General features: G+C 52.4%; 1 protein-coding gene and 1 long non-coding RNA gene across 14 annotated transcripts in view; one reads left to right on the top strand and one right to left on the bottom strand.

The window, feature by feature from the left end:
- Positions 1–3,839, top strand: part of LOC134157633 (uncharacterized) — a 146,769-nt gene extending 142,930 nt beyond the window's left edge. The window contains exon 3 of the long non-coding RNA XR_009962396.1: positions 2,118–3,839. This is a non-coding gene — a long non-coding RNA (uncharacterized LOC134157633). The remainder of the gene's footprint in view (positions 1–2,117) is intronic.
- The window catches only part of PAX2 (paired box 2), a 99,504-nt gene extending 75,287 nt beyond the window's left edge, over positions 1–24,217 (bottom strand). For 6 of the 13 annotated variants that reach the window (XM_062606775.1, XM_062606771.1, XM_062606772.1 and 3 more), the window contains exons 1-3: positions 12,116–12,226; positions 8,209–8,377; positions 6,808–7,005 (exon numbers count right to left, since the gene is read on the bottom strand). In XM_062606775.1, the coding sequence (XP_062462759.1) occupies positions 6,808–7,005; positions 8,209–8,377; positions 12,116–12,158 (410 nt within the window). In that variant the 5' untranslated portion in view covers positions 12,159–12,226. Of the gene's footprint in view, positions 1–6,807; positions 7,006–8,208; positions 8,529–12,115; positions 12,293–23,981 lie in introns of those variants that run through there. The other 7 variants (XM_062606773.1, XM_062606778.1, XM_062606770.1 and 4 more) reach the window with 6 other exon arrangements.
- Positions 24,218–25,080: the final 863 nt, after the last annotated feature.

Raw genomic sequence — 25,080 nt, forward strand, 5'->3', positions numbered from 1 at the left:
GATCCCTGAGTATTTTGCCAACTGTAAGTAGAGAGCCTAAACTCCATTTGAATTTCAACATGCCTGAATTTGAAGACCATGGAATATAAGCGAAGCTCAGCCTTGTCCAACTGTTTAGAAGTCATGCCTTTTTATTCAAGTAATATGGAAATCTTTTGTTTGAATGGGCTTTAGGATCAGAGACAGGTTTTCTAGGATATTTGATGTACAACTGAAAACATGACTTTGTTTTGTATGCATCATGTCATCATATCATAAATGGTCCAGCTGGTCTGCTAGAGCATTATCTATCTCTTTAGCCAACACAAGATTATTTCTTATTGTATGTTTGCTTGTTATTAATGCCATCTATATATGCCATATATATTCCAAGAAATCAGGAATTCCTATGGGATGCAATTCCACAACTTAATGGACATCCCTATCAGGGGATACCTTCTGCTACCATTTAAATGTTTCCTTTCTTATTTCCCTCCCTTCACTCCTGGCAATGCTGCTTTGTTTAAACACTAATAATTCCTTTCCTGTTAGAGGAACTGTGTCCTTCAGATCACTGTATTGTTCTCACCACTTCATCATTGCTTGGCCAAGCCACTTATATTTTCTCTTCTTTTCTCCCAAAGTCAAATGAGTTTTTTTACATAATAGCGATTCTGGTAAATGAGGTTTAGCTCCATAACACTCACTCACCCAGCACTGAAATACAGCTACCTCTGTGGCAGAATGCAGCGATCACTCACTAGATGCAAAAGCTTGAAAATGTTTAACTTCCAACAAAAATCAAGCTTTCTGTACATCTATGCAAAAAAGAAGGGCTGGGATTTTCAGGTGATAAAGGGACCAATGTGGTTCTGAACTTCAAGGTTCACAGAACAGAAAGCTCAAAACTTTCCAGGCACAACCAATTTTACTTGCTAACTACCTCTGTTGGGCTAATATCTCTGCAATATGAAAACCAGAAAAAATGCGTCTAGCTTATTGTAGTTCCCACCATGCAACCTTCCAGTGGCCAGATATGAGGAATAAGACAAAGAGAAATGCTGTGAGCATTCATTTACTCTTTCAGCTGCAGTAACATTGTCTGTAACCTCTGCTTTATGAGCCTGTCCTTTATTTGCAATGATAAAAAGAAGATAATGCCAGGTTTGTGTCTGATGGAAAAGAATCTGAATTTAAAGGAGCATATTCCCTGTAATGATGACCTGTGTGACCCGATCGCTTTCTTTGCTCAGCTGAGAGCAGCTGGCAGTAGAGGTGTTGTACCTTGAGAGAGTGCCCTGATACAGAAAACAGCATGGGAACCTTAAACTCAGCATCAGCTAAGGGAGAGGAATCCTGATAGCATCCCAAGTTTCTTCTGTGTGTGCTAGGAAGAGCCATGTTATGAGGCCTGCTGAACTCTGTTGAGTAGTGTCAGACAAGTTTTCTTCACCCCTGCCTTACACCAACAAACACATGGTCAGTCAGAGGCTAATCCAGTCTACATGGCCAGTCTAATCCTTGGCCTCTCTACTGAGCTGACTTGTAGCTACTAAATACTGATGGTGGTGGTAAGTTTTTGTGACACTTGCACACGCACACATGCTTGCCACTTAAAACTCTGTGATTCACCCTGTGTTCACTGTGGGCCACGCAGCTGTCACTGGTTTTGGTCCCTATGAACAAGGTGCTATTAGAGATACTCTGTACTCTTTCAGCTTCTCCCTAGACTCGTTACCTGTCCCCCAGGAATTCCATTTTTTTTTTTGTGGGAAAGACGGTGAAATTCACAAGTGACTTTGGCCAGGGTGTCCTTTGGGAAAATTCTCAAGGGAGGCTAGCAAGAGTGACTCAGAAAGCTGTTTGCATAACATTGATTTCTTCCGCATGTGACACAGCCCCTGCCCTAAATCACTTGCTTTTTGCCAGACTCAATTGATTGTCTTGAGATGTTACGTTTACCTGAATTGAGGTTCTGTTCAATTCTTGCATGAGCTAGAACCTCAGCTGATGTAGAACAACCCTGGGCCCAGTTTTGAACCTTTTCTCATTACATGTTGAACTCCATGGGCATTTTTAGTGAAAAGTCACATTGAGTTTTACAAAGGTAGCTAAATGCTGTTATTTTTATTTTACAGCTGGCAAAGCAGCCTCATAAGGAGTCCGTGTGACCAGCCCAAGATCAACCAGAAAGTTAGTGGTAAGAGAAATCCGTTCTCCTCATACGCCATTCTTTGCCCTAAACTACAGTCCTGCCCACAGCCACCAAATTTGCCACATGAGCAGTAGCACTTCAATGTACAAGTATATTTCATTGGTCATTACAACCTGAATCAGTGTGTGTGTGTGTCTTCCCACATGTGTTTTTAAAAAGCACATCATTATCGGAGACTTTAACTAGGAATCATTAGCTGATTGTTATATAATGAAAGAAAAACATCTCCCCAAACCAAGCACTTAACACCAGAAATTTAATGTATATCCAATACCTAAGTGAAGATTGAAAAACACCTAACGGCTTGACTGAGATAATATATCCACTAAACTCTATTCTCTGTTGTGGGGTATTAATTAGGGTTACTCTCAGGAACTCAGAGTCCAAAGTGTATTAATTCAGCTGACTGGCTTCCGTAGTACTTTGGCTTTGACATTCCTTGGATAAGGACAAACCGGGGCTCTCCAGGACGGAACCCAGCCACAGGAGAGCTGAGATAGAAGGACAAATTGGGGTGGAGGGGGTGGGGGGAGTTTGCCCTTCTGTAAAGAATTCATTAATTTAAAAGAAGCAGGAAATAACGCTTAAACTACAATTGCATCACTTGCTGCATAACCGTGAGCGCATGTCATGATGTGTTCCATCCTGTTCCCACTAAAGTACACCACCTAATTCAAAAGATTTTTGTGGGGTGATTATTATCTCAGGAAACCTGTGTTCTTAGACTAACTGTACATGCTGCAAAACAAAGGGAAAATTCTCACTAACTTCTGCCTCCTAGTTCATACTTGGGAGACTGCCACAAGGCTCACAGCAGTGCCTAAGTCCAGTTGAAATATTCTAACCCAAAGTGACCAAAGATAACTCATTTACTATATTCATATGACAAATGGAAAGGTTTGGCAGGGTGCTCAAGAAGAAAGATGCTCAAGTGATTTAAAGTAAGCGTGAATTGCTTACCAGGGAATTAAGTGCTTGTCACTTGCATGCTTCTCAATTGCATGCGCTATGTATATGTGTGTTTACATAGTGCATGTATGTGTGTATACATGTGTGTACCTACACACACACAACAGGCTTATACTGTATCGTATCAAATGTATGAAGTGGGAACAGGAAAGCTCCCAGTGCAGAGATAACTCTTCTCTCTTGATCCTGTCAGTTCTGGTGTGCTTTGCTTATTAAGTAGTATACTCTCTAGACTTTTTTGCCATAATTAAGGAAAATTACTGCATAGCAGTCTTAAATTTTTTTTCCTGACTCTTGACAGGGTAGTTAAGTCATGGTTTTCACTAGAGTTTGCATCTAGCCTTTATCTGCCTGAGTTTGGTATGAGCAAGTGTTTGATAAATCTCAGTACTGAATTACATGCAGTCCCAAATGCTTCCTGATATTCTCAGTGCAATACTGGCAGATAAGTGCAACACAGGCACACAGAATTTATATATCACAAAAATAATTAATAGAAAATAGATTTTTTAAATGTTTTAGGGAGACTCTAAAAGTGGAATTGAAAATGCGCTGTTTTGCAGGCACTGTCCCGAAAGCCTTTAGTAATGTTAGATGGATCCCCAGAAAGAAAATAAAATGTAATTAATACACTTTCAGAAAATCTTAGCATAACCAAAAGTATTTTGTTAGTGTGTACAAGGATCTCCATTTTGAAGCACAATATTCATGGTCTATCTGAGGACACAGGTAACTTGTATTTCCATAAATGCCTCACTTACGGTTTCAAGAAGTTAAACCGTTCGCAGATGAGCAGTAATAGCTCTGGACACTGGACCAATGCAGATTTTGCTTTGGAAATTCCATATTTTGCAAAAATAAGATGACAGATATTTCTAGAAGGTTGGGGTTTTAAATTGTCATCTATCCAAAACTGCTCAGAGACTTGGAGTGTTAGATTAACTCCAATATATAATCATAGTACTGGTAAGGGATGTGCTGTTACAAGAGATTCACCCAATTCTGTATGTCTATTTTGACAACGGGAGAGAGAGAAAATGTGTATTTAAATCATGAACTTAGACCCTCTTTGTGTTTTGTGGTTTTTGTGAGCTGGAGTCACAAAAGTCACTGGAGTGATGAAGCTCATACTACTCTCCGCGGCACCAGGATTGGGCCCTTATATGCTTGCTCTTTCCTATTCCACTGAATTTTTTCCTGGTTCGCTGTCCTGTTCTTGCCTAGCATAGTGTCCTGGGTTCAGCACCACGACACACAGACTTGCAAACGTTATGACCTGTGATATGATGGGCTCACTTTCTCATAGATGTGAGTTTTGAGGAGCCCCACACAAAGCAGGGGCCTGAATTTTTAAAAGAAATGGAGACTTACTCATAGGAAGCCAAAATGTTCTTGTGCCTTGGTGACCACACACTCAAATTCCATCACAGTATGACTCAAACATGGTGGGTCACAGCTGAGCCTCTTCAATGTAATAACTCTTAGTAGCTACAAAGTTCTTGTCCTTCTCAAAGCATTTTATAAGCACAATCTGACATCTATTCCCACCTGCTTCTGAGAAGGATCAGTTTTCAGTTACAGGGTGGGGAAACTGAGGTACAGAAACCCAAAGCCCAGCCACAAACTGGTAGCAAAGGTGGAAACAAAACCTGCAGTCAGCCTTCTGCCTGGGACATCGCAACCCAGTCACGAGGCTGGGACTTCAGCAACATTTGGCTGCTAACATCCCTTGAGCTGGCTGAAGTATGCATATGCATTGGGTCTGTAATATGCTCTTCCTCTGAAGAGCCCAGAGCCATTCTTCTGGACTTCTGTACCACCAGCTGAATTCCTCTCAGGGATAGCTGGCTGTCCTTCCACAGCTGCCTTTGTAAGGTGTCTGAATGTCAAACTGTTATTATTTCAATACCTGACTGAGAGAGTAACAGAGACCTGGAGGTTTTTTTAGGAGGGTGTATAATTAGCCGATCAGTATTATGTTACCCTGTTCATAACTTAATAACCATTTTAATACAGATGGCACACACAGGGATAATTTCCTAGGGTAGCCTAGCAGTATATTACAGAGACAGTATGTCTGAGGGAATCTTTCTTAGCCAAGGTACATTCCACTAGCTAATTCTACCTGCTGTTTTCAAGATGATTTGGGATAATTCCATATCATTTGCAAAATATTAAAACCCATTTATATAGGATGCCAGATTTAGAAATACACAGTCTGAGTTATTAGACATATTTTGATAAATCTGCCATGAAAAGTGCAAGACAAAAATACCACCGTGTTTTCCTGGCTATTTAATTTTTGCTTCCCTTGCTATAAATACACCAGGTTTTAAAAAAAGAACTGGCTAAACTTGTTATATATCAAAAGGGCCAATATACTGACTTGTGCAGTTTTATCTATGCGGACACTACAAGAGCATGCGCGCATATTTACCTACACCCCATATACATTAATTTGAGTGGGAAGCACTGTATATTTGGGATTGCATGCAAATTTTTGTGTGTTCTTGCTCAGTTGGTGAGGTATTCCATGCTTATGTATGTACCTTTTGCAAATACCCTTGTGTTACTCTGTTTCTGGAGGTTGTATTTCTGAGGGCATAGCCGAGGTATCTGTACATTACATTGCACTAAACCAGCGTGATTACTTTTACTGTGTGTATGTGTTGCCAGAGTATGAAGATCCGATGTATGCCGCGTCTGCATGTGCAGACATGTGGACAGCCCTGCCGTGTGTTAGTACCTAATTACAGCTATCACCGGCCTTTCTCTCCACCATCGACCCTCCTTTTTTTTTTTTTTTTTGCCTGTCATATGGTTATTTTTGTCACCTCAAACCTGAGACCAAATCCCAGTCCCTCCACCAGCAAAAGTCGCACCCTAACATCTGGGAAAGAACATGGGGGGAAATTGTTCTCCAGGGCTGAATCGATTCTGCTGCTTCCTAGCGCGCTGCGAGGGCCGGGATCGGCCGGAGCCGCAGCAGCGCAGGGAGCAGCGCTCCCCGCCGGGAGAAGGGGCCACTGTGCCTGCCGAGCCGTTCCCTCGGGATAGAGATGAGGTGTGAAACGGGGGAGAGGGTGCAAGGAAATCCTTCCCCCTCCAGCGCTCAGCGGCTCGGGGCTGTAGGCACGGCTTGGCAGCGGGTAAGGGCAGCTGCTCGTTCAGAGCCCTGATACCGCGGCAAGGCTGGCGGTCACTGACCTCCAGAGAGGGGTGTTAAAAGGGACAGGGGAAAACCTGGCTCCAGCACCCGTCACCCCGAAATGCCCCCCGGCCTTGCGGCACCGCCGGTTGCTCGGCCGGGAGATTACTGCTCCCGCCGCACTGCCTCCTGCCCGGCCCGGGCGGGAGCCGCAAGCCGCAGCCCTGCGGCAGGAGCAGCGAGCCCCTGGGCAGAACTGCTTCACAGCTGCCCGGGCCTGGGCTCGGGGCTCCTGGCGGGGCCAGGCAGCACCCGGTAGGCCGGGGCCAGGGTCTGGCGGGCCATGCCCAGCGCTCCCGCTGCGGGCCGGGGGGCTGGAGCAGTCTGGATCTAACCTGGCCGAGGAAGGGTCAGGCTGTCTGCGCTGTTGATAGGGGGTTTATGGGGCCGTAAAGAGGCGATTGGGCCGCGAGAAGGGCTGCGGGGTTGCCCTTACCTGTTTATGGAGGAGACACTGGGGACCGTGTCGTTGTCGCAGATGCCCTCGGCCAGTAACCTGTCCCGGATCTCCCAGGCGAACATTGTCGGGTTTTGTCTCTTGTACTCGGCGATTTTATCCACTACTTTGGGGGTCGCTACTTTGGGTTTGGACCCTCCGATCACGCCAGGCTTGATGCTCCCCGTCTCGTAATACCTGCACAAAGGACGGTCAGTGACCTGCCGCGCTCGGAACAGCCCCGCCGCCCCCTGGCACCCGGTGCCCGCCCGCCCCAAGGAGCGCCCCGCGGCCCCCCGTCCCGCTCCCCACCTTGGCTTCGGCCCGCCGGAGCGCGGCGTCGGGCCGCGGCGTCTCGGGGGCCGCATAGCGCAGCTCAGCGGGGTGCCGGGCCTCCTGGGCTGAAGCTGGGGAGGTCCCTTCTCTGCAGGGCTCGCTCCCACTCTCCTTCCCCTCCGCCCACCTTTTTTCTCCCTCTTTTTTTCCCCTATGTGTGAGAAGCGAGGGGCGCTGGGCTGTTCGCTGCCTCTCCCTTCCCCCGCCTTACACGCACACACTAGTTTCAGGCCCGGGCATCGGGAAACAAAATAGAAACCCTCTCCCCGGTGCAGCTGGCCGTAGGCGAGGCCCGCTGACCGCTGGGACGGGACGGGAGGCAGGGGAGGGAGCATAAGCAGTGCCGGGCTCACACCTCCTCCCCTGCCAAGCTTTCCCGTCTCGGGGCGCTGGCAGGGCTGTGAGTCGGGAGCACGGTTTATCCATCCCCAGCCCTCCTCGTGACCCGTAACGGGCAGCTGCAGCCTATCTCTCCGTGTCCACCAGCTCTGCCCGCGGCTCTGGCCGGCCCTTGGAAGCCGCACGCAGCGCCCGGGGCTCTGCTGCCTGCTGACACGGCTCCGGATCCCGGCCGCAGGGCCCGGGCCGCCAGCCCTCCCCAGCCTGCTCTGCGGATTATTTCACACCACATTTGGCGCCGATCGGTTACCGCGGGTGTTTATTTATTTATTTGCCCCGTTGTGTGTTTATTTACCCGTGTGTTTGCTAAGGCCGCTAGCGGATTGTTGCGAGTTGTGGATTTTTGTTGTTGTTGTGGATTTTTTTTTCCTTCTTTCGTTTTTTTTCTCTCCCCCTTCCCCCCCCCCCCCCCCCCCGGCCCTTTCTTTTTTCCGCCCTCCCGCCCACCACTCGCAAATTGTCTGTCTTCCCAAGAGTTTCCAAACACAAACGGGGAGGGGGAAGCCCGTCCTCGGCTGCTGGAGGCCGGGGCCCTTCTCAGCCCCGGGCTCCAGCGGTGCGGAGGTGCTGGGGCCGCTCGGGAAGGGGAGGAAGGTCACAGCGGAGCGGGGAAGGGACGCACGGTTGCCGTCCCAGGGGAGGAGAAGGAGCTGCCTCTGTCCTTACCTGCCCAGGATCTTGCTGACACAACCGTGGCTGACCCGCAGCTGCCTGGAAATGTCACAGGGTCGCACCCCCTGGTGAGCCAGCTCCACTATCCTTTGTCTCACCACGTCAGGTAGGGGCCTGCCGTTCACAAACACCCCCCCGAGCTGGTTCACACCCCCGTGCCCTGCTGGGGAAAGAGAAATAAAAAAAACACAACAACCCACGCACACCAGAAACACACCGTTAGTCGTGGGCTCTTCACCACTCATAACTGCAAAATCTCCAGCCACTACAGATGGATGGGGGTAATGGCAGGGGGTTGAAGGAACAGGACATGGAGGAGAGAGAGAAGAAGAGAAATAGGAAGAAAGAGAAAGGAAGAGGGAAAAACAGGGAGAATAAGAGACAGAGAATGAGGGAAGAAATAGATAACGAGAACAAGAAAGAGAGAAGGAAAGACGTAAAGAGAAGGAAATGTAAAGAGAGAAGGCAAAGAAAAAGAAGAAAGGAGAATGAGCAAGAGAGAAAGGGGAAAAAAGGAGGAAATATGGGAAGGAAAGAGAAGGCAGAGTGGATTTCACAAGCCGGGGACTGTCCGCCGAACGCCGCCTCCCTCCCTCCCTGGGTGGGAGAGCCCGTGTCCCTCTCGTGGCCCCCGCCGGAGCGGCGGTTGCTTGGCCCGGAGCGGCAGGCAAGGGGGGTGAGCGCCCCTGCGGCTCCTCTCCCAAGGGCTGGGGAGAGAGATGTGCGCCCCAACTCCCGAGCTCTGCTGCTCGGCGGCGCAGGCGGCTCCGCCGCAGCCCCTGCTCTCTGCTCCCGGGCTTTTCCTCTCTCTTTTCATTTTCTTTCACGATTTTCTATCACGTTGTCAATTAGAGTTACTGGCGAACCCCGCCCTCCCTCACCCCGCGGCATGTCCCCCAAGCACCGCGTCCTCTCCCGTTATTTTGGGATGCGAGTTGAAGGGATTCAGAGAGAGAAAGAGAAAGGGAAAGAAATGTAGAGAGTGGGAGGGAGAGAGAAAATATTTTGTGTCCCGCGGCCGGTGTTCGTTCACAAACAGACCCCCACTCTCCTCACCCAGCTTGCGAGCTTGAAAGGAAAAATCCTTCGGTAAAAATAAATTATAATTCTAACACACTCGTGCTGGTCTGTCTTTTTTCTTTTTCTTTTTTTCCCTCACACAAACCTAATTCAGAGAGAATTTTAAAAATGCTCCTTTTTCCTCTGTTCCCCCTTTCCAGGCAAAACCCCGCTTTCTCTCATCTAGAACTGCTATGATCGCCTTTTTCCGATCTTTCTCCATTTCGAGGAATGACTTGGGGGAAAAAAATAAGTGTGCACCTGCTCAGCGCGGGCAGGGGAACGGAGCGAGGGAATAAAGAGAAATACCTCCTGTGGGGGCTCGGCGGGACCACCACCGGGGCGGTCAGCGGTAGGGACGGGAGCGGTTCGCCCTGCCCGGGCGGGAGGGATGCATGAATGGATGGATGGATGGATGCTCGCTCGCAGGCGGTGCAGCTTCGCTAACACTGCTACCTGCGCGTCTCTATATCCGAAGAGCCAGCTGATATAGCTGTGGAGCGCACACTGTATTAAAGATTTCTTTTCACACAACCCTAACCTTCTGCACTTCTGCATCTTCCTCGCGAAGAGATCTTTGTTCGTTTTGCAGTTTGCTGAAAAATGGTCTGTTTGTATTTTCGCTAAGGTTTGTTGTTTTTTTTTTTTCCCTGGGATTTTCTTTTTTTTTTTTTTCCTCTCTCCCCTGCTTCTGACACTGACTTATTGGCTCTGAACTTAGTGGAAACTCTCATTGCCCTGCGATCGATCCAAGTCCTTTTCTCACAAATAGAGTTTTTTCCATCTCCCTCACCCCTGCAGTAACACCTCCACATACACCCTCCCAGCTGCCTCTGCCGGGCCCCGGCTGCCTTCCGCGTCCTTTCCCCAGGAGCAGGGCTTATTCGCTGCACTCTTTTGTTAGTCTTTCTTAAAACATATTTAGGGGTTCAGTGGGGAGGAGGGATATTTATCGTCCTGAAACCCGCAGGTGTATTTTGGCGTGTGTTTTCTTCATTTGTTCAGAACCCCTTCTGCACATGTTGCCTCTAAAGTTACAGGACAGCAATTTCTTCGGCAACTCCATGATAAATAATTCAAGGCACCTTTTATAACTCGCATTACAAAGTATTAAAAAGCAACAGATGCAAAAAAGATTAAAAATGAATAATTCACATTCTCGCAGCCCAGATATTTTTCACGAGTTTGTTTTGCTCTGTCCCGTGGTTTTCTAAGGTTATTTCTATCGGAGCAGCGAGATATTTGTGTGTATTTATATGCCTGTGAGTGCCGATGTCTCTGCACACACACACACCCTCTCCCATACAGATGGTGTTCTGTGTGTAAGGAGCTCGTGCCTGCGTATATTTTAATTGCTCACTAATATTTCAGTCTGTTGCTCTACAAATACACTTCATGGAACAAATCGAACGTTGATTTTGTTGCTATTTTTTTTAATCGGAACCCAAAATTGTTCACGAATCTCACCGGAGTTTTATTTTGAAAGCAGCGGCAGTGAGAAGCCTCTCTCGGCTGCATGTTCCGATCGTACCGGAGGCAGAATTACTGCCATCGCGGCTGGAAGCTGGTAGCACCGCTGGAAATTAAAAATCATGTCTAATGCACGAAGCTATTTTCTGGTAAAGGTCTTGGAAAATTAAACACTACGTTTTAAGCATTGTATCCTGGAAATCATTCATTTGGAAACAGGAAGACAGTTGCCTACACCCCCGTCTGGGGATCTGAGGATGGGTTTGTGTTTCTGCGCCTTCCTTCTCACAGCAAAAATCGGGATTTTTTAAACTTCCAGCATTTCCATTTTTCGGTTGGGTTTGCTGCAGCGGGCAGGGCGTGTCCTCAAAAGTTTCGGTGTCAAAAGTTACAAATTGCTCTTAATTATTCATTTCCTGACCCGAGAAGCTCGCTCCCAATCTCGGCTTTCTATTTGTATTTTTTTTCTTTAATTTAAATCTCGGAAATATTTTCCCTCCTTGCGATGAAATTAAAGTCCCTGAAAATTCCTCGTTACAGTCCCTGGCAAAGGCGTCTTTTCGCTTTCCTCGGTCCCCCTTTTAGAGAAAGGCTCTTTAAAGTGAAAATATATCACGAATGCACTCCCCTCTCTGCCAGGAATGCGTTTAAAATGCACACCGGGGATCTGGCAAATAAACCAGGAGGGACGGTGACTTCTTGGGAGCCTCCAAAGCCACCAGATCTCCCAGCCATACAATTGTCCTATTTTTCCCCCAGTTCAGCCTTTCACCAGACCAAACCAGACCAAAGCACGGAACCGCCACCGACCAACCCGCCATTAATTTGAACCTGACGTCTCCCCTCTCTGTCACTGCATCTCGAAACCAAAGTGAATAGCATCGGATCGCGGAGTAACCGGGGGTACAGGGCCGCGCAGGACTGCGGGAAGCCCTGGTCAGCTGGGGCAGGGACAGCGACAGGGTCCGGCCAGGGGACTGACACGAGTCTGAATAAACTCGTGTTGGCTGAGGGGCAATGGGGAAAGTGCCGCTGCGGAGGAGAGGTCTGGTTCGGAGGGCTCCGCACACCCGCGGCACGGGGAGAGCAGCAGGTAGCTCTCTGGCCCGGGATGGGCGTCCCGGCCATGGCCCCTGCCCCGGCACGGCGCGGCAAGGAGAGCTGCTCCCGGCCCGGGCTGACCAGCACCATCGCTTGGCCGGCGAATGCCCGTCCTGCCTTCTCTCTAAGCCGGGGTTCGGCCAGGGAAGGGGAGGTTGGCGGTGAAGGGATGGACCTGGAGGAGGATCAGGTGAGAAAGAATGGTTGGGGAAGGAAGAATGGAGGGATGAGAAAAGGGAAGCAGCGGAAGGAGCCGGGCTCCAGTACTCACGGTGCATTGCTGAGAAGGGGTCTGCCTTGCAGTGCATATCCATGGGGAGGCAAAGGAAGGGGAAGAAATCGGCTGAAGCCGCCGTGTCGCCTCTAAAACTCAACTTCAATACTTAGGGGAGAAAAAAAAAACAAAAACAAACCAAACAAAAAAAAACAAACCAAACAAACAAACCAAAAAAAAAAAACCCAACAAAAAACACACAAGGAGAGGAGAGGAGAGGAGAGGATGGGAGCGCTGGGGAGCGCTGGCCCCCCTGCCCGGCGGAGTGGGGCGAGAAGTACTTTCCGGGGTGCTTTGGGGCCGGCCGGCGGAGTCAGCAGAGTCCGTGGGAGCGGGCGGCTGGCGGCGCCGGGGGGCAGGTGGGTGTCATGGCTGGGGGGGCCCGGAGCATCCCCGGCGGCGGGGAGGGGGTGCCGGGGCGAGGGCCGGCTGGCGGCCGGGCGGCAGAAGGCGCAGGAGGACGCGGCTCTCCCTCCTCCTCCCGCGGTCGGGGGCTAGTTCATTTAAGTTCAAAGCGGAGTAGCAATCCCCGGGAAAGCTGCGAGCGGCGGCGCGCCCCCTCCTCTCGGCCGGGTGGAGGATCCGGCGCCCGGCGGACTTTCGCCCGAGGTGGGAAGTGCTTGCGAGGAGCCGGGGCCGGAGACTGGAGCCTCCGCTCCCGGTGTGTGTCTCTCTAAAAGCCGCAGCGCCCTCAGCCCCCCGCCCGCCTCCCCGGAGATGGATGACTTGTCAGACAAAGGCAATAGATTCCGACACTCTCTGATTCGCCAGCGCGCCGAGCCGAGAGCGGCCAGGAGAGGAGAGGAGAGAGGAAAAGAGAAGAGAGGGGAGAGGAGGGCCGGGCCGGCGGCGCTCGGCGCGGGGGGGCGTCGCCTTCGGACCTGGCGGCCGGGGAGCCCCGGCACCGCGCCCCAAGCGCCCCTGGCCACGCGTGTCTGCTCGGCCCGCGAGAGAGGACCAGAGCCCCGCTTTGTTGTCCCTTGTGGCTCTAGACCTTTAACTCCTGTGTTTAACATCCGCACACGCACACACACGCGGCTCGGCAGTTTCATGTCCCTTCGCACGCCCCGCTCTCTTCTACGGAGACTTTACCCGGGATGAAATGGGAGCGATACACACTAAGGCTTCGTGGTGTGCAGCAGGGGTGAGAGCCGGGCGGGAGAGAAAAGGAGTGAGGGGGGAAAGAGAAAACGGGGAGAGGGAGAGCAGGGAGAGCTCGAGAGGGAAAGACATACAAGAAAAAGAAAGGAAAATAAATGGACGCTGGAGAGACCGAGAGAGAGAAAGAACGAAAGAGAACAAGAGAGCTTTACGCCTCTCTCTGACCCGGTAGCTTGGGCCCACTTTAGTCATGGCAAAGTTTTCCCTCGCACGCAGTTGGGGAAATAGCGAATCCAACTTCACATCTCTGCTGCCTTTTTTTTTTACTCTCAATGCTAGATCGGGATTTTAAAATTATTTCACAGGTACGTCTACAGCTAAAATAAATGTGGCAGAGTAACAGCGTGGGAGCAGTGCCTTCAGAGGGTGATAACCGGGGGTAAAGACACGGGGTTGAAATTGTTCTGAGCTTAGATTTGGTTTTCGGACTAAGTTTACCATCACCTGGAATATACTTTTCTCCTCTTTTCCTCCCTCCTCATCCCTCTGCCTATCTGTCACCAGCCCCTTTGTTTTGTAACCGGTTTAAGTGAAGAATCTCCGAGACATCTTTATGAAATATTTTCCACTGTCATAAATCACTCTGGCACTTCAGCTGATGTTTTATCTTTCTCTCCCCCCCTCTCTCCTCTCTCTTTCCCTTGTGTGCAAAAAGGATGATTTTGAAGAACAAAAAGGAATCTCGGTTTTAACGCCGCCGAGGGTTACATGTCACGAGGGGCAGCTCTCAGCTCCCCAGGCACCGCCGAAATGCAAGCGCAGCCCCTGACAGCTCTCCACACAGGGTGACTTTTCCACGGGAGTAGGGGCTCTCCGCCGCTGCCAGGAGCCGCCCTCGCTGCCTCCCATCTGGAGAAGCCAGCTCTCCTCTCTTCGCTTCTCCCCTCCCCGCCTCCCGCGGAGCTCCCTCCGGACGCCAAGTTTGCGAGCGGCCGCGGGCAGCCCCGCCGCCGGCCCGGGTGCCCCATCACCGCCGCCCGCAGCTCGCCCACCGGTGTCCGCACCTGCGCCCGGCCGCCCGGTCTCTTATCAGCCGCCCCCCCCCCGCCTTCCCCGCCAGCCCGGCGCAGGCCCCGCGCAGGGGCCGAGGGGCGGCCGGGCGCAGGGGCGGGGCGGTGGCGGCGCGCCTCTCCGCGGCCCCTAGATGGCGCCCTCCGGTCGGCTTGGCGGCGGCGGGGGCTCGGCGGCTGCGGGCCCACGCGAGCCCTGTCCCCGCGCACGCACCTGCCGGCGGGGCTCGGCGGCCGCTAGGTCCCGCAGCGGCACCGCTCCCTCGGCCGCCGGCACGGCCGCCCCTCCGGTACCCCCCGTGCCTGGAAACCACCCTTCACAACTGCCCTCCGCAGACCGGGGTCGGTCGCTCCTCGCCTTGCAGCGTTTCCTCGCCTCCCACCCCAGGCAGCCCCGATCGCCCCGCGCCTTCTGGATCGGGCTGAGACGAACGGCGACGGCAGAGTCCGGGCTGAGAGGGTGACAGCCCCAGCAGTGCCCGGTGGAAAGTGTATCTCCTGGCTCCGTACCTGCCTTCCCCAGCCACCCCTGCTTCCAGGCAACTTCCTCACTGCCTCCCGCCCTGGGCCATCAGAAGCACTCGGGAGTTCACTTTGTCTTCTGCCAGAGATGCTCTGGGCCTTTATAACTGTTGATTGTACGGCGAGGAGATAGCGTGGCTGTGGGAGCCGGGGGACCACAAATCCCCTCCCCGGAATGTGTGTTGCCGTAGTTTCCTCACTCCCTGTTTCACTTTTCCTTGTTTCAGTGAAGAGGAAAGCAGGAATGACAGACTCGAGAAATACACAACGGGAGCTCTCTGCAAGGCGAAGCTTGGGTCCCACGGCGCGGAGGGCACCAGTGAAAATGGGGAAGCCCTGAGCCTGGCAGAACAAGACCATTTTCTTGAGAAAGGGAGGGGGAAAAGGGAAGGAAAGAGAAAGGAAAATAAGGAGAAGAAAGGAAATGGAAATAAGGAAAGGAAAGGAAAGGGAAGGAAAGGAGAAAGGAAAGGAAAAGAAAGGAAAGGAGGAAAGGAAAGGAAAGGAAAGGAAAGGAAAGGAAAGGAAAGGAAAGGAAAGGAGAAAGGAGAAAGGAGAAAGGAGAAAGGAGAAAGGAGAAAGGAGAAAGGAAAGGAAAAAGAGAAAGGAAAGGAAAAAGGAAAAAAGAAAGGAAAAAGAGAAAGGAAAATTAAATGAAAGCGAAAAGAAAATAAGGAAAAAGAAGGAAAGAGCTCCCAGCTCGCTGTCCCCTTCCCCCACCACACATACCACAGTATCACCTGGTGCCCCTTCCCACACCATACTTCCTGGAAGAATTGCTTTGTCAACATTTAAATCCACAGAACAATTTCTGCCTGCCCAGATTAGAAACACAGGCCTTGCCCCACGGCCCCGGCCTGGTCCGTGTGCCCAGCCCGACCGGGCGAGGCCGAGACCACTGCCACGGCTCCCCACGCAGCTCCCCAGCTTGCCCCACTTCACCAGCCCTGGTGGTTTTTTCCCTGTCCCACTTTAAACGACCCTTTCTGTCTCCTTTCCTTTCCTTTCCTTTTATCTTTTTTTTTTCCTTTTTTTCTCACTTTTTCGTTTTCCTTTCCTTTTCTTTTTTTTTCCCTCTCTCCTTTTCTTATACTCTTTCTCAAAGAGGATCTGAGGATCTCCCCCTTCTTCGCTAACCCAGCCTCCCTCCCTTAAGCTGGAAACATTTACACTTCAAAAGAGGCGGCCGCCTCTCTGCGGAAATTTCAAGAAAAATAAACTTTCGGTGGAGTTGCGGCGATAGCCATCTCTCGATCTGCTTCATTAGACGGCTTTCTCCAGCTGATCAAGCCGAAATCTTCTCCATTGATCCCATTTCCCACCCCCGGCCCCAATACACATAACCGCGAGGTCTCAGAGTTGTGTTTGGTTCCCCCGCACCTCGCCGGGCTCGCCACGTCTCCGGGGCGCTGGCCAAACAACCGCTTCTGGCGGCAGCCGCCTCCTCACCTCGGCTGCCCGCCGGGGAAGGAGCCCCGGGACTGTGCTGTCTGCGATAGTCCTTGGCTACAGAGCTAGGACTTGCATCCACGTTGGCTCCCAGTTTCCTATGGGTTGTCTGTCTCTGGTGGCGCTGGGAACCAGTTAAAGGCGACCTGCCGCCTGCTGCGGGGCCAGAAGTTTTGTGGTTATATTTGTGTTTTGTACTTTTATAATAGCACATCGAGGTGCCGCTACCTCCTCGCACACCGCCGCTCTTTTTCCCCTTGCCAAGCGGGCGAGCGCTGGCAGCCTAAATGTTGGTAGTTTTAAGGGGGTTTAGATCTGCTGTTAATAATCCCCAGCACCATATTTATAGGATAAATCTGCGCTGACCTTCTATATGTATTTTGCTGACCTGCGACAACTAATTTAACCTCGCCTGGGAAAGTCGGGGGGGAAATCCATGGTTATAAAAAGATAAACAAACAAACAAAATCCTCCCAAACCAAGCCCAGGGATGTGAGCATTTAAGGGAAGGAGTCAGCGTGTGTGTGAGAGGGGTCTGTGAAGAAAGGCGCGCTTTGATAAAACATTCCCGGGCAACTTTTTGGGTGCTTTGTCTGAGTACATCCCACTGCCTCTCCCTAGGGAGAATCCGGGGGAAAAGAGTGTCCAGACCAGGATGACTCCTTGGGCTGTAGGGATTCCGAGGTCTTATCTTCCCATAGGGCAGAGGGCTGTAGGACAGGGCCGAGGTGCGGGGCAGCCGCGTGAAGATGAGGGAGCGGGGTCAAAGCTGCCTGGGCCGGGCAGGGCGAGGGGAAGCAAACAGGGCCCCTCCGCCGCTCGCTGCTCCCCCAGCCGCTCTGCCCAGGAGACCCGGGATTGCTCTTGGTGGCCGAGTTTAACAAATAAACACAAATAAACACAAAGTTAGGTTTAAACGAACAATTAATAAGAGCGCGAAAAGAAGACCCCCATCCTTCCCCTCCCCCTATGTTTCCGAGCCCCTCTCCCCCTTTCTCTCCCCCTCTAAGCACCTCTGGTCACGTTGGAGGATGAGTTTTTGGAGAGCTTCTGGTACAATATGGAGCACCACGGGCTGCAATTTCACACTCCACAGCACATTCCCCCTAAAGCTACTTTCTTTTTTTCCCATCTAAGACCCCCTCATGTCTCCCCCTCTCTCTTTCTCTCGCTCTTTTGTGAGCCATGGGTGGGTTGCATGTCTGGGGGACGCCGGGGCCGTGAGGAGGCCGACGAACGGGCCCTGCCAGCGGGGCGGGGGCCGTGTGCGCCAGGGGGGCCGCGCTCCCCCTGCCCTGCCCGCTGCTGGCTTTTCCCTTCTCTGCATTTGTTTGCCCTGAATGGTAATAGCCCACGTGTGCTGCTCTTTATTCAGTCACCGACACTTTAACCTCTCCTCTTTACAAGAGAGCGTTTGCCGCAAAAACGAGACAAGCCGGAGACCTTTTGCAGCCTCATTGAGGGGAAGGGGGAAAAAAAAAAAGGAAGAAAAAAAAAAAAGGAAGAGCGAGCGAGGAAAAGCCAACAATGTGAAGAGACACTTCTGCAACAAAGCCGCCTCTTAGCGCACCGGGCCGGACGGCCCTGGGCCGAGTCTCCAGCCCCCCCGGGCCACAGGCACACGGGGACGTGCACAGCCTGGCGCAGGCCTCCCGAGCTCCCTTCCTGCCCGGGCAAGCCAAGGGGCAGCGGGCACGGGGCTACCGGTGCCAGGCAGGGCCGCGGTCCAGCCCCTGCCCCCGGGCCTGGGAGCCTTCGCTGCAAGCGGAGACCCGGACCCGGCTCCCAGCAAGCCGGCATCGCCCGCTCGCAGCAAAACCCCCGCCACGTCTCTGTCCTTTTGTATGTCCTCCGGCCGCCGGGACCCTCCGCCCCTCTGCCTGCTCACTGCTTTTCCCCGGAGCGGTGGAGTCGGGGATGGGGGGTGGTGAGGGCAAGGGGCACCATGCTGCTGCTCCTTGGGAGCAGAGGAGCTGGCCCAGATGTGAACCCTCCTGCCCCTCCCGTGCTGTGAGGCTGTGGCACTGGCAAGGCCCAGCTGCCTCTGCCTTTTGCCCTGGGCTGCCGCTGGGGTAGAGCCCCCCCCCCCACCTTCTGCTGCCTCCTCCCCCTGCACTGAAGATGTCTTTTTTTTTTTGTCCTACTCTAATTTCTCCATAAAACTCCCGATGAGTGAATTAGACGCTTATTAAAGTCTCCTTTTAATCAGCAGTAGTGGGAGACCCTCACTCCCTCCCTCCCTCTCTCTGCCCGTCCAAGGTTAGTTTGCCTCCGGGAGATTTGCAAATGTTAGGATTTACAGTTATCACACGCAAAAACATTTATATAACCCCTAACTATAATACACCCATAAAAACGGGGAGGGAGCGAAAACTGCTGCGGATCAGCGAAAAACCCTATGGCTTGCCCATTACAGTCCCCGGAAAGGGTAATTCCAGCAGTCAGAGGGGCAAAGTGTGGTAATGACTGCCTGGGATTCGCATCTCCAAAACCTATCGCACAAAGGGACCTGCAGGGAGAGGGGCTGCCGCTGCGCTCCGCTCCCTTCTCACGGCCGGAGGGGGAAGTTGTAGAGAGACTTCTCAAAAGCATTAGAAAGTGATAGATACGCCTCGAGTCTCACTTATTCTTCTTTCGCTCTTTTTCTCTTGCTTTCTCTCTTTCGTCTCCTCCCCTTCCACTCCTTCCTTCCTTCCTTCCCTCCTTCCTTTCTTCCTCCCTTCCTTCTTTCCCTCCTTCCTTTCTTCCCTCCTTCCGTCCTTCCCTCCTTCCTCTCCTCCTCTCTTCCTCGCTTCCCTCCCTCCTTTCCTTTCCTTTCCTTTCCTTTCCTTTCCTTTCCTTTCCTTTCCTTTCCTTTCCTTTCCTTTCCTTTCCTTTCCTTTCCTTTCCTTTCCTTTCCTTTCCTTTCCTTTCCTTTCCTTTCCTTTCCTTTCCTTTCCTTTCCTTTCCTTTCCTTTCCTTTCCTTTCCCTTTCCCTTTCCCTTTCCCTTTCCCTCTCTCCAACTTTCTTCCTTTCCCTCTCCCCTTCCCTTCTTATCTTTCATCCCAGCCAAGCTGAGCCCGGACAACTTCCATACACACACGAATCCACCTGCCCAGAGCAAGTTGCCCCGCTCGCGTTTCTGACAGCGGTCCCCAAGGTCCGGTGAGAGCCCAGCCTCTGCCCCTCTTGCCCCCGCCACGGCCGGTTCTTCGGGCAGGGGGGATGCCCCGGGAGCCGGGTAGGGAAGGCAGGCTCGTTTCCACCGCTAAACAAAGGCTGGAAATGCACCAACAAAGGATCCGGCGCGGCCCCTTCGCCCGGAGCGAGAGCCGCAGGTGAGGGTAGGGGCTTGCCCGGCCAGGAGAGGGAGGCCAGCTTGTAAGGCACTACTTGAGGCGGCGGGGGGGGCGGGGGGGAAGCTGTATGCGGGGCTTCAGAAGGAACAGGTCCTAAGTTGGTGGGAAAACTTTCTTCCTCCTCCCCTCTTTCTGAGGAAGCTGGAAAACCGGCGATTTCAGTTCTCTCTCCGCATATCCCCTCAGCATAAGGGGACTCATTCATTCCCTTCCCTGGCTGGGAGCCGCGAAAGCCCAAGTTCGGCGCCTAATTAGAAAGAGTGGCAGGAAGAGTCATTCCTCTTTAACATCAGCAGTTAATGGCCTCGGAGTTTAGTGCATCTGAGGAGGAAGTCTCACGGGGAGAGGCAGGGGGATGGAGCTTGTGGGGAAACGGAGGGGCCGACAGAAGTGGGGGGTCTTTTAAGCATGGTGGAGGATCAGAAGGAGAGATTAAAGGAAGGACGGAAAGGGAGAATTTTGACTTAAAAAGAGGATCTCTAAGGTGGAGGGGGTGGGGAAGGATTGCACTGTGAGCCGACACCACATTTCCCCTCCGGTTGCCTTGGCTGCCTCAGCCGGGCGGGTTCGGAGAGGAGCGTAACCGGGGAGCAGCTGGGAGGGACAGTGGCAGGCAGCAAAGGAGAGATGAGCGGAGCCGGGATAGGGGGATGGAGGGAGGGATGGAAGGAGGCAGGGAGCTCTTCCGAGCCGCGGAGCGCTTTTCCTGGCTGCCTTTCTCGCCTTCTCCTCTCTCGCACCTCGGTCCTTTCCCTCCTTCTCTCCTCTCTGAGGTTTGCAAAGCCAACGTCACCAATCAATACGACCCCCGGCTCTGTGGGTGCGTGTGTGTGTGCGTGTGCGTGCGTATGTGGGAGCGTGTTTGTTGATCCTGACCTGCTGGACTTCAAAAATCTGCCGCTTCAGACTCCCTCCCAGCCTGTAAGTTCAGAATTACAACCTTCTACATCTATGCAAACTTTTATTTGTCGGAGAATACCTTTCTCTGGGAGAAAGAGGAATTGCCACCATGTGATCGGCTAATTTCTAACACGCGGGGCTATACCCCTCCCCCAGCGTGGGGAAAAATCATCTCCCGTGGATCTCTTTGAACTGTGCACAATCCATAACTTTGGCAATGTGTATGTACAGTGTTATTTCTGCAAGGCAGTTTTCCAGGGTTAGGGGAGGTGGTTGCATTCTGCTAAATGGATCCTTTGTGGTGAGTGCAGATTTATGCCCAGTTTTGATTTATAATTAAATTAGCTTCTAATTTGCAATATGTGTGTCTGTGTTTAAAATGTATCTAATCTGTGAAACTGAGAACGGGGGCACTTTAAATTAAAATCTACCTTTCGCCTCGAGGGTTTATTTATGAAGGGATAGCCGGGAGGGCAGCGTGCAGCAGGAAAGCGGGTCTGTAATTTCCATTAGGAGATGTCAATCAATCCTTCTCAATACATCAATTAATAAATCCGATTGGTGCTGCAGGCTTCTCCCCCCGGGCACTCTTTCTGGCCGGATGGGGAAGTGTGAAGGGAAAGCAAACTTTGGCCGGGAAGTCCCCGCTGGCAGCTCCCGGCCCGGCGCCCCCCTTTCCTCCTCCTCCGGCCCTGCGCTGGGCTCCGGGACCGGCTCCAGCCTCGGAGCTGGGGGCTGCAGGCGAAGCCGGTGGGACTCTCCCCGTCGGCTCTCGGGCTCTGGCAGAGGTAAATTAACACAACCTGGTGAGGTATAGTCGTGCCAGAGGCACGGCCCGGTGCGTCGGTGGGGGTGCGCACACGCGGTTAGAGCCGGGCCTGGGACCCCCCGTCTTAGCTGATTTATATTTAGGCTTCACTCTAAACGACACCCCCCTCCCCACACTCCATCCCGCCCCATGCAGCTCTAACCAGGACAGGAACTATCATGGTTTTTTTCGGTTGTTTTCTAGGGAACCACAGCACCCAGCTTTCATTTTTCACAATTGAAAAGGGGCCGGGGGTGGGGAGACTCCTCCAGACTGACAGCTCCTCCTGGCTCTCTGCTGCTGGCAAGCGCCCTACACCTGCAGACCAGCGGGAACTGGAAGGGAAAGGGGATTTCTTTATTACTATTTTTTGTAGTTCTTAACGGGAAAATACAGGGATTCCGTGGTCTCCCTCTAATTTAGCAATGACACCGATTCTCCTTCGTTCTTACTGGTTGTTCAGACGAGCACCAGCGCGGCGGGTAGGCGCTGGTCGGGGAAGCCCGGGGCCGGCGACGGGACAAGGTGCACCGGGGTCCTCCCACTGGGTCTCTGCCCTTAGAGGTTCCCAGAGTCAGAAAAACCAGACAAACAAAACTAAATCAAGGTGTCGCCTCCCTGCCTTCTGAAACCCCTAGAGACGTAGAAAAGAAGCTTGGAGGGTGGGAGAGCATCTTCAAACTTCTCCGTAGCCATCATCATCATCATCATCAAGCCTGTCTGCTTGATTTAAACCCAGCAAGAGAGGGAACACGCTGTCGCTGAACGCTGTCTCCTCAGCCTCTTCTTCCCCCCCAACCCAGACGCACGGGTTTTACTCTTGAATCTGCGGCTGTGCTGGCGGTTTGGGCGGCTCGGCACAAGCGCCTTGTGCGTGTCTGAGCGAGTGGGGCAGCGCTGGGCAAACACGGCGCTGCGAGGGGGGCACGGGCTGCCGGGGCTTGAGGGCCCAACTTCGGGAGGAACCAAGTGAAAAGAAGAGAGATTGAGAGAGAGTCTCCCAGGCAGCTTGATCCCATTAGCTCCGTCCTTGGGTTGCATATTTATACGGTCTAGGAGGTGAACAGATGGACTATCAATTTAATTCCATCTTCAACACCATCAGAGATTGATTTTCTACTCGCTTTTAATTTTGCCATAATTAATTAGATCATTACAACTGTTTTCTATTGATCTCCCTATTTAAACCTCAGATGCAAAGGGACTTCGGCAGATCCTTTAAAAACACAGAAGGGAAAAGGAACAGAGGGGGTTGCAAACTTTGTGATGTTTTTTTCGGTTTCGACTTAGAAGATTTTTGGTGCAGAACAGTGAAAAAAAGCTGCTGTGGCCTTTTCTTTTAGGAAGCATTTTCGGTTGCCTTTATATTTTCCCCTTATGCTTTGCTGAATCTTTGTAATATATATGTATAATATACAGCATATATAATAGATTTAATTGATTCGATGATGAAAATATACGCTCCCACGTGTACGTGTGTATATGCACATATATGCACACACATACACACAACGTATTTAATATTAAGATTTACGGGTGTGGTGCACACTCGTATATGGGGAATGTATCGACAGAAAAGAGAGGTGTTTTTCTGAAGGGCGGGTGTTTTCACTTGACTCCCCTGTGTGTCCCTATTTATGCACCTCAATCACCTCTAGATCGGGAATATTTCTCCCTGTTACTCCGCCAGAGCTGACAAAGGAAAACCAGAGCTGCAAGCCCGGTGCCCAGCGCCGCCGGAGCTTTTATTTCCAAGCCTCCCCTTCCGCAAGCGCTTGGCAGCAGCACTGCTCTGTGCTGACACTCGGCGAGGCTTGCATTTTAAATCTCCATGTGCCTTTTGTCTCCCCAAATTAAAAGCTCCATTTCTATACGTAATTTGAGAGAACCAAACCGCGTAATTGTGCCTTTATACCGCGAGCGGCAGACGCCGCGGAAAACCAAACCTGTCCTCTCCGGCGGGGTTCGTTTGAAGCTTTGTTTGTAAATCATAAAATTGACGACGGGGAGAGGGGGTCGACCCGGAGCTGCGTCCGCCGGCGGGGCAGGGCTGGGGGCGCAGAGCCATCGGCGCGGCCCCGGCCCCGCCGACACCGGCCAGACGCGGGCTGCCAGAGAGCCCTGCAGCGGGGCCGGAGCGAAAGAGCCACCGGAGCGAGCAAACGTCCACGGGATGGGGAGGGAGGCGGTGGGAGAAGAGTTTAGGCGTTGCCCTGAACTCTCTGCTGACGGGAGGGAGCTCCGGGGATGGGGCAAATAGCCAAAACCGGAGCGTGAATCCGGCTGAGGGCGGGTGGCGGCGGCTTGCGCGGCCGGGCCGAGCGGCGGGGGGCCGTGAGGCAGAGCGGCCGGGGCGGCGGGGACAGGGGACCCGGGACTCGGCCCAGGGCCCGCTCTCGGCTGGAGGCTCCGCTGAGGGTCCCTGCGAAGTTCGCAGGGTGACCACGGTGGGGCCCGGCCCTTCGAGGGAGGCTGGAGGAGGCACCCGTTAGGAAGGGGGGTATTTAGCAGGTGAGATGGCAAGTGTTAGAGAGGGGAATCTGGCGAGGCGAGGAGGGTGAGTGTGGAGGAGAGCAGAAGCAGGCTGCCTCCTGCCAAAGGAGGGAGTTGGGGGTGACGGTCTCATCCCTCCCTGCTGAATATTCAGCGCCCCCCCCCCCCCCGCCCCCCTTACCTGCTCTCCCTGAGCTCTGAGCCATGGCTCCCCTGCCTAATGGCCCGTCTCCCCGGGACGGCTGCAAAACAGTAGATCCACCGCGGCCTTTTCTTCGCTTCTCTCCTCCCCGCTTGGGTGTCTTGCTTTCCCCCGCTGACTTTCGAGATCTAGGCGCAACCACCCAAAACTAAACGGTTTAGATAACAACACACACACACCAGAGCACCACCACCACCACAAAAAAAAAAAAAAAATAAAAAAATAGCCAGCCACAGAGAAAGAAACGCCGCTCTACTGAGCCGGGACAGGCTAAAAGGAGGGGAAAATAAATAACAATCAAAGCAAATGCAGCGCGTTTGCAAAGCAAATGCTGCCTATAAAAGTGGAGAGGGGCTCACCTGCTCCAATGTACAGGGCTGTGCAGTTGGGGAGGAATGGGGCTGGGGAGGGGGATCTTGGCAGGGGGCAGCGTCTGGACTTTGATTCTGCTTCCCCTTGCCCCCTCCCGCAAACTGGCTACCTGTAGGGAAGTCTTGTTGCAACAGCAGATTAATTTGTTGTCTTATTACCATAAAAATGTGCTCGGAGAGGGAGGACGCGGGACAGAGGAGGAACTTCCTCCAAGTTGAAAAGGGAGGCGGTGGGCTCTTGCTGCGGGGGAAGCGGGCCGGGGCGGGGGGGGTATAGCCGGGGGGGGTCGCAGCCGCCGGGACCTGGCAGCCTCCGGGTGGGGTGGCGGGGCCGGGGACTCTGGCGTTTACTTTTGAGGCTGCGGGGGGCAGTCCTGTGAAGTCTGCCCTGTGAGAGCCTGGCTTTGTGCTTCTGCGAAATTATCTATCTGCCCATGCATTTATCTGTTCACTCGTCTCTTTCTCCCTTCTACGGGTGCGTTTTGGTAAAGGTTTTGCGACAAAAACAAAAACCAAAAACCAAAAAACCAAAACAAACAAACAAACAAAACCATAAAAAAAAGCTCCAAAGAAGAAAAATTCCCAGTGCTAAAGACATCACTGAGCGAATATTTTTCTTTCTCTCTTTCTAACCCCCCTCTTCCATCTCCCCATTGATTGAAAGTCTCTCTCAGCTCCAACAAGGAGTCCCAGGAAAAATGAACCAT

This window comes from Pezoporus occidentalis, unplaced genomic scaffold (genome assembly GCF_034315485.1).
Source record: "Pezoporus occidentalis ecotype Australia unplaced genomic scaffold, CSIRO_AGI_Poc_V1 ctg98, whole genome shotgun sequence".
NCBI lineage: Eukaryota > Metazoa > Chordata > Aves > Psittaciformes > Psittacidae > Pezoporus > Pezoporus occidentalis.